This window comes from Astyanax mexicanus, chromosome 25 (genome assembly GCF_023375975.1).
Source record: "Astyanax mexicanus isolate ESR-SI-001 chromosome 25, AstMex3_surface, whole genome shotgun sequence".
Lineage (NCBI taxonomy): Eukaryota > Metazoa > Chordata > Actinopteri > Characiformes > Acestrorhamphidae > Astyanax > Astyanax mexicanus.
This window is the reverse complement of record NC_064432.1, coordinates 26,053,461-26,062,898: the sequence shown is the minus strand read 5'-3', so window position 1 is coordinate 26,062,898 and position 9,438 is coordinate 26,053,461. Positions and strand designations below refer to the sequence as shown.

Genomic DNA, 9,438 nt, shown 5'->3' with positions numbered 1-9,438 from the left:
TTTGTGTAAAGAGCTTCATAAACATGTTTTCTAGACCTCACAGAACTATTCTAACTTGTGCAAAAAGAGGTATGTGTCAATTTTTCAAGCAACTTTATTTATATGAGTGTACAGCATACTTTCTGGAGTACTATTGCACCAGTAGACTGTATGTATGGTATTACATTTTATACCATATTATTTGCAACAAATCAAACGGATTGAAATCCACAGTGATGTTAAACTTTATATAGAATTAAAGCACAACATAAGGCACTCAAATCTATCATGATATTCCTGTACAGTAGTCTCAGTGTCAGTCTCAGGTGTCCATTGCCATTTGAAACTCAGTAATGTTTCCAAAAAGTAATGTCTTTGAAAGTCTTTTATCAAAGAAAAAGCCAATTTGTTCACTTGATGGCCATCTTTCCAATATTCCTAGACAGTTTTTACATTCAAACAAGTCCAGAAATCGTATAGATAGTTTGGATAGTAGCGTTTGGCTTAATGATGCACAAAAAATATAATCATTTTTGGCTTGTTAAGGCTACTGCACTTGCGCAAATTTCCACATCAATGAGGGTTTCCACTGGTGTAACAATATCGCTGGCTCTTATCTGTTAATGGCATACCCTGATTGGCTCTTTACATTGAAGGGCGGGGCTTAATCCGTAATCCCTGATTTGGCATACCTCTGAAAAGGTATCTTTAAATACAGTATATCCTTTTGAATATTTCTCTTTGGATTTATAGTGAAATAAATTAACTCCTTATCTTTGATCATCCTCAAAGAATTTCACTTCCTTTAAATCCCCATTCAAAGCAGGACAAGGATCTTTCTCCACCACCACTGGTCTCTATCCCTGTAAGAAGAGTAGCTTCCCCAAGGGCAACACCAGTCTCCACTGCATCCAAGCCTGCAAGCAAGACCTGGTTCCTCACCAGAACTTCCTGAGGAACCGAAGGCATCTGGTAACGAAGGCATCTGGTAATCCTCTTGTTGAGTAAATGTAGACTTGGAAAACTGCTAGATTCCTCTTTCAAACATCCATCCCTGTAGATGCGGTCCTCGGGCGAACCTCAGATTGGCCATCGCAGCTTCTCTGGTGCACACGCATGTGCTCGGTAACACGGTACTGCCGAGAAAAGGACATCGAGCACTTTGGACAGGAGTATGGCCGAACGCCCAGGTGGGAACGCATGTGTCTGTTCAAAGAACCTCGCTGGCTGAAGGCCCGATCGCACATGGAGCACTGGAATGGATGGGATGCGGAGTGTTCCTCGGAAGAAGTGGACAATCGTCTGGTGGAGAACGATATCTCAGAGATGTCTGTTGTCCCCAAAACTCTGGAACTCTCTTTCGCCTCAGTGTTCGAGACCAGACACCCTCGGTCACTATCCGAGTCACTTGAGTCTACCCTAGAGTGCTGATGCTCCAGGAGGCACTGGTAGCGCAAGTGTCCTTGATAGGTCCTGGTTTCCTGGGAGAATTCATAGCTTTCTATTAAGTCTGTCCTTTGAGGTTCTGCTTCGATGGCTGCTTGTCTAGTGGTTGATTTTTCCATTGTCTTGCCCTCATGAAGGGTCTTTTGTGCAAAAGGTTGACCAATTTCATACCATGCCTCTGGATCTGAAGTCCTTCTTTCACAATTTGCTTCACTTGTGTCAGTAGTGCCGCAATCTTCCAATGGAAGAAGGGCTTGACTTCTAGGACTTCTGGATCTGTTGTATGAATTCCTTCCACTGAAGGTATCCGAAAGAGGTTCTGCAAGGTGTTCCCCTTTACCTAATTCAAAAGCATTAGAGGATTGGGTACTGTCTGCATCCGAAAGGCATTTGCTGTCCCCACTACTGTCGCATCTGGTAAACTGCAGACAACCTTGGATCCTGTTTTGACCGCATTCGGTTTTAGAAGACAAATCTTTGTCACTAATGCTACAAGCAATTTGATGAGCAAAACTATCTTTGTGAGCTGCAACAGTCTGAGGTTCTCCACTCTCGCTGGAGCTTCTGGATCGACTGCCAACTGCCTCCGGAAAGTCTTTTTGAGAACTCTGCGACAGGACATCCAGAAACCTGTACTGCTTGGTCTGTGCAGGCTCAAATAACTGATCCAGCAAGGAAGGTTGAGGGTATCCATATTGAGATGGCTCTCTGGAGTGTTTGCTGGTGTCCGAGACATTTCCAGACTGTGCGGCACTGAAACTGGGGTCCCTGTTTCCTGCCATCCTGCCATGGCATATGACTGGGACCACCTCACAGCTTGGAGAGGATGACACAGGTTGTTCTGAGCCATATGGGTAATGGGATGGAGAGGATAGAGGGGTCATATCTTGAGATTGCTCTTCCATAAATCTTCTCTTCCGGTTGGGTTTATCTTGAACTGGGAAGATATGGAAAGCATGATTCGATTAGGTGTAGAAATTAACTTAAACTCAAATTTGTCCTGTTAAGCTTTCGGCGCACAACAAATTGCTTCTATAGTCCATCAGCACAACAGCATTGAGCAAGTGTGGGGCAAGTGATAAGAGTGGGGAAGGCATGGTGACCAGAAGGTCGATGGTTTGATCCCCTGAACCAACAAAACATGACTTAAATCCATAGTGACTTTAGCAAAACTCCGAACTGCCAGAACTATGGCAGCCCACCACCCCAGGCAAGGTATATTTTTTGTGTGATTGAGTAGTTATTTTTTGGTTGAGTTTTTCTAGCTTTCATGATTTTGCTAAAGTAGTCAGTAGGGCTGTTTTTTGAATCCTAGTACGTAAATCAGACATGCTAAAAAATGCCCTGAATCAATTGCTCGCCTACAGGACTTTGCAGTACTACAGCAATTTAGCTGCTAAAAAATACATTAAATACATGGTTCAAGACTTCAGCTCACCACTATCTGTGCTCTCAGCCAACGCCTTCCTCCTCCACCGGAGTGCCTGCTGCAGTTGCTCCATCTGCAGGTGGGTGGCGGCAGAGAGTACGGGCTCCTCCTGGCTCTGTAGGGGCAGGGTACCCGTGTAGATGTAGTCCAGGAGAATGTCCAGGGTTTCTGGACTGAGGTACGGGAGGTTTAGGTCCACGAGGACGCCATGGCGCGGGAGAAGAGACGCCAGCACCGGGCTGAATGCAGCCAGGACGCTTTTATGGGCGAGGAAGAGCCTCCCCGGCTGGACCTGGAGCTGAATAACACAGTCGCAGAACTGACCCATTCCTCTCTGAGAGTTCAGCTCCTTCAGTAACATGAAGCCATGGTTAAAGCCGGCTGGGGACTCGTCTGTTAGCTGTGTGGAAAAAATTAATTGATATTATTCTATGTATGTAAAGGCAAAACTCCATAATGTACACATTTGCACATATTTACATTAAATACATATGTACATATACAGTATAGGTAAACTTATAACAAGCTGGTTCACTTCATTGTATAATCATTAATAATTATTTGATGAGCTTGACCAAGATAATTTGACCAGCATTGACCATCTTAGAAAAGCTAATTGACCAGTCAGATAAGCCAAACAATGCTAGTTGACCCAAATCCATCAATTAATCAATGAAATCAATCTATCTGTCTGTTTATCTGTGTGGGTCTGTATCTACCCAGCTATATGTATCTATCTATCTTTAGCTATCTATCTGTGGCTATCTGTCTATATCTACCTATACCTATACCTATAGTCAGTTCAGTTCATTCAGTATGTCCATCTATCTGTCTACTGTATCAACCAATCAATCAATCAGTCAATCAGTCAGTCAGCCTGTCTGTCTGTTAACTCTGTTAGTTTATCTATCTGTCTACCTACTGTATCAGTCAATCAGTCAGTCAGTCTGGCTGTATGGCTGTCTGTCTATATATCTACTCTGTCTAACTGTATATCTACTTTGTAAATTAATCAGTCAGTCAGTCTGTTTGTCTGTCTGTCTACCAATCATGCAATGAGTGAATGAATGAATGAATGAATGAATGAAGGAAGCAATCTATCTATCTATCTATCTATCTATCTATCTATCTATCTATCTATCTATCTATCTATCTATCTATCTAGTCAGTCTCTGTTAGTGTATCTATCTGTCTATCTACTTTATTAATTAATCAGATCAGTCATTCTATCAATAATCAGATATTCTAATATATAAGAGAGAGACCTGAAAGTTTATATATATATACATATATATACAGCCACATATCATATACAGCTCTGGGGAAAATGAAGAGAGCACTTCAGTTTCTGAATCAGTTTCTCTGATTTTGCTATTTATAGGTTTATGTTTGAGTAAAATGAACATTGTTGTTTTATTCTATAAACTACAGACAACATTTCTCCCAAATTCCAAATAAAAATATTCTCATTTAGAGCATTTATTTACAGAAAGTGAGAAATGGCTGAAATAACAAAAAAGATGCAGAGCTTTCAGACCTCAAATAATGCAAAGAAAACAAGTTCATATTCATAAAGTTTTAAGAGTTCAGAAATAATCAATATTTGGTGGAATAACCCTGTTTTTTAATCACAGTGTTTTTTCATGCATCTTGGCATCATGTTCTCCTCCACTGTTTTGGATAACTTTATGCAACTCATCCTTTTTAAGTGGTCTCTTATTTTTTTTCCAGAGCTGTATATGATTATAAGTGTGAGTATAATGAAGGAGTGAAAGAGTGAGAGAGAGTGATCTTACCTCCTGCATGCTGAGAGTGATCTCCTCTCTCCGGTACCGGGAGCAGAGTGAGTATATCCGCCAGGCTACGTGCGCCTTCATTCGGAAAACAATCACACGCGCCCAGCGTGACCCATCCCTCCACCCCCCACCTCCCCCCAGGTACACCTTATTCATCCACCAGCCCGTATTCACACTGACCACGCCCCCTGCGCTGCGACTGGCTGAGGAGTGTCCCGCGCCCAGAGCCACCAGCCACAGCACGAGAGGACCAGGAGTAGTACCAGCCAATCAAAAGCATGCAGCCAATTCCAGTTTGGTTTGACCATGCATATAGGAACTCTTAGACAAAGTTCAGCCAATCGCAGTGCAGGAGGCGGGGCGACCACGCCCCCTTCTATGACGCTTCTTTTATGAGAGTGGGCGACCACGTGCTTCCCAAATCATAGCATCCGGTTACAGTTACACACAGATCCCAGTGCTGAGGGTCTGATTACATTCACAACCACCGCAATGGAAATAGCACTGAGAAACAGGGTGTGTGTGTGTGTGTGTGTGAATTACTTAATAAACAGTGTATGGTATGTAATGTTCATCAATTAAAAAAATAAAAAAACCCTATAATTTTTAATTTCTGTGAATTTCAGGAAAAAGGAAAAATTAATTATGACTATCTGCATATTGTCATGTAACAAAAACATATTATACCTCTTTTTACACAAGTTAATATAAGTATAATTAAACGCAATATACAAATTATACAAATATACAAAACATGTTCACAAAGTTCTTTGCACAAAATTACTCCCACATAAAGATAAAGATCGTTTCAGTCCCGTTGAGAATAAACAAACAGGCTAGTTCAGGCTTAACTCGCCACGGACAGTAGGTACAGATCCCTCCCTCAGCAGAAGTCTGCTGGCTTATTCTGCTGTGTACTAATCCTCTACATCTTGTAGTTCTATCTATCTATCAATATTAATATTAATACCAGTGTTAGTATCAATATTATTGATATTTGGATCGCCCACCTATATTCTGGAGTATTTTTGGAGCTATTGGTCCATTTATCAAAAACAACTGCCAGATTCACATTATGTCAAACATAAAAACAACACCACAAATAAAGATGGAAGGTTTTTAAACAATACGTTAAATAACAGTGTCCAACTTTTTAAAACTAAACCATAAATAAAACGCTTTTTTGGTTTTGGTCTGAAAGTAGGGTCAATCTGACCTAGCTGTTCAACCAGCATGACCATCATATCAAACTGAGCGTCTGAATAGAATTGTAATAATACAATAATGACGATTATTGTAATATAATGTTAATAACAGGTGTTATAAAGCGGAAAGCTGTGTCTGCTGTTGTGTGGTGTGTAGAAAATATTACTGTATTATGTGAAACACATGAAAAACATTTATTTAAAAAATTGACAGTGCTGTTTTTGTGGTATTTGGTTCCTCACTTACCTGTGAAGCGCTCTAGAGGTGCACTAGCGTGTGGCAGTAATGCAGGTAAACCCACTCTGGCAGCTTCTGGATCCAAACTTCTGAACACTGCAGAGAGAGGAGTGTGATAATGAGCATCTCATGGTGTTTAATAAGGGTTTTATAACACTTTAATACAATAAAGGTACATCTATTAACAGTACTTACAACATAGTGCTTTTAAATTAGTTTTATACAATAACTGAACTGGTGTCTATTCATTCTTTCAGACCTGAATTATCTCCAGTGATGGAAAAAGAAGACTTCTACTGTAAAACCTTAATAGCAAATAAATCCAATTAACTAAAATATTGAATCGGATTTTTTTTTTCATTGCATTACACCTGTGTGTAATATTTTATATTTTATAAATTATTCCTAAACAGTAAAAAAAAATACATGAATAAAAATGTTCTAATTCACGAAATTAATTTAGTAAAGATTAGCTGTTACTTTTCCTCAGTGGCTCCAGTACTACTGTTTTTCCAGTGTTTTGTATGCTAGCAACAAAATACAGCTCTGGAAAAAAATAAGATGCCACTTAAAATGATGAGTTTCTTTGATTTTATCAAATTAAAAACCTCTGGAATATAATCAAGAGGAAGATGGATGATCACAAGCCATCAAACCACCAAACTGAACTGCTTGAACTTTTGCACCAGGAGTAAAGCAGCATAAAGTTATCCAAAAGCAGTGTGTAAGACTGGTGGAGGAGGACATGATGCCAAGATGCATGAAAACTGTGCAGAAATAACAGGATTGAGTACTGGACTCACTGTTCCACTGTACTTATTGTTGTGGTACCTCAGATGTACTGGAGCTGTATTGGGAAGAGTACAGGAATCATGTGACTAAAGTGGGATTATGCGACGCTATGTCACGCTCATGCTCTCCAGGCCTGGTCACACTCTGTGCCCAAAACAGTGTGCCTATGGGGGGCTGGGGGTGGTGGAAGGTGCCCCAGTTACTGGTGTGTACGTGCGGTTCCACTTGAAGAGTTCCTCATGCCAAACCCCACGTACCAGTCAGCTGACAGGAAGTTCTCTGGCAGGGATAGACCAACTGTTCCCCACGTGTCTCCTGACCTGTCCAAATCCGCCTCGGATACTTGTGACAGTCAGCACGGGCTCCCTCACGCCTATTATTAGCCTGCTAGCGGCAGCGCTAGCCAACACCGTAGCTCGGTGTGTCAGTCAGAGACACGTCTTCATTACTCAGAGATGGAGTATAGCCGTGACAGGATGTTCCAGCAGGAACCAGGGTGTAAAAAAAAAAAAAAAAAAAAAATATATATATATATATATATATATATATATATATATATATATTCACAAAGTTTTAAGAGTTCTAAAATCAATATTTGGTGGAATAATCCTGGTTTTTAATCACAGTTTTTTTCATGCATCTTGGCATCATGTTCTCCTCCACCAGTCTTACACACTGCTTTTGGATAACTTTATGCTGCTTTACTCCTGGTGTAAAAATTCAAGCAGTTCAGTTTGGTGGTTTGATGGTTTGTGATCATCCATCTTCCTCTTGATTATATTCCAGAGGTTTTTAATCGGGCAAAATCAAGGAAACTCATCATTTTTCTACCAAAACCTATTTTTTACTAAAATTGTCCATTCTGTCATTTAAGACAAGACAAGAACAAGCACACACATGGAGGCACTATCTATAATCTATATACTGTATATACATATACTATACTATACTATACTATACTATATATACACACACATACACATACACATTAGTGAGTACAGTAGTAGTGAGTACAGTACTGTATTTTCCAGTGATTAAGCCTGAAAATATATAATATGATTTCTTTCTAGTCTGTAGTCTCATTTTTTACATTCACTTTTAATCATCTTAATTAAGATCATATATTTATTTTTCACATTTTTGTTTTAGTCTATACTTTATTTAACGTTTATTGTTTTTATTATTTTCTTCTGTTAAGTGCTTTTCATATTCAGCTCTATATTTTGTAATTGTATTATATTATTTATAATAACCTACTTTTGCACTGATAACTAACATTTTATTTGTTGTGTTGTTGTGTTTTTTTTTTAGATTTGTTTTACCTTGTTGTAACTTATTAACTACATACTTTCTTGATTTTGCTGGGGTTTTTTTTACCCGTCTATGTCTTTTACTTTAGCTTATTTTATTTTTTATCATTTACTTTTTTTTTTATTAATCATAGTGTTATTTTTTAGTTTTATTTTTTTTCTTATCTTTCTTATCTTTGTTTTTTTATTATATTATTTATATTTAGTTAATTATTCATTTGAAGGCTTTAAATATTGACCTGTTTCCTTTTAATTTAATCTTTATTGTTTTTTTATGGTTTGCCAAATAAATGTATATTGTTTTTTTTTATATTAATTTATTTTTCAGTTTCTTGAAGTTGAAACTGCTTAGCTGCACTAAAAATAAGGGTCACCCTCAATGTATTTCTAAGTGAAAATAAAGTTTGATTGATTGATTAATTGTTTAATTAATTGCTTAATTATTATGAATTAATTTAAATGATACAGTAGCGTTTTTAATGTGCTTTTCCCGCCTGCGGTCAGCAGGGGGCGACCAGCCGCGTCTCCCTCCTGATAAACCCGGAAGCACCGCTAGACGGAGCCCGCGAGTAAGACCTTAAATACTGAGGGTGAATGGAGCTAAACGGCTAAAACTCTAATTTACGATAAAAACTGTAAAAACCGTAAATAACAGTAAATAATCGGGATAGTCCTGTAAAAGGAAAACAGAATAAAGTGTTTTTCTACAAAAGTGAAGAAAATCTACCTGCATTTTTCCACATTTTAACAGTAAACAGCTGCCGGTTGTTGAGAGTCAGTTGAGATAACCGTGTGTGACGTCACCGAAGCGCCGCCATGTTTGAGGTATAGTTACTGTGAGCCAGGCAGTGAGAGAACTACAAACTAACTAACTTTAATAATGTTTTAGAGGATTTAAAGCAGTAAAACTGAAGAAAATGGAGAAAAATGAGGAAAAAGCTTCTCTTAACAAGCTGAGCGAGGATTCCAGTGACTCTAATATAGATTAACTATCATCACTGATCAATAATCAATACTACTTATAATAATACTGATTACAGCTAGCTAAAATGCTAATTCTGCTGTATAATTTTACCTGAGTATTACAGATATTCTTTTATTTAAAGCACATTTTTTACACCTGTAAACACTTCTGAAACTACTCTTTAAAACACACAGACTTCTTTAAATTTCAGCTGAAGAAGGTTAGCTGTAGTTTAGCACTGCAGACTTTACTGTTTTTGTTCTGAAAATTCGTGTCTTT

General features: G+C 38.6%; 2 protein-coding genes across 2 annotated transcripts in view; both read right to left on the bottom strand.

Moving 5' to 3' along the window:
• Positions 1–284: 284 nt before the first annotated feature.
• Positions 285–4,763, bottom strand: LOC103031841 (hypermethylated in cancer 2 protein). Its single transcript, XM_007253179.4, has 3 exons — positions 4,651–4,763; positions 2,864–3,254; positions 285–2,362 (listed from the first exon to the last, which is right to left on the bottom strand). The coding sequence occupies exons 1-3, from the start codon at positions 4,729–4,731 to the stop codon at positions 1,020–1,022; spliced, it is 1,815 nt and encodes a 604-aa protein (XP_007253241.3). The 5' UTR covers positions 4,732–4,763; the 3' UTR covers positions 285–1,019.
• A 1,313-nt stretch (positions 4,764–6,076) lies between these two features.
• The window catches only part of irf1a (interferon regulatory factor 1a), a 44,644-nt gene continuing 41,282 nt past the window's right edge, over positions 6,077–9,438 (bottom strand). The window contains exon 5 of the mRNA XM_049472139.1: positions 6,077–6,189. Coding sequence (XP_049328096.1) covers positions 6,095–6,189 — 95 coding nt within the window. The 3' untranslated portion in view covers positions 6,077–6,094. The remainder of the gene's footprint in view (positions 6,190–9,438) is intronic.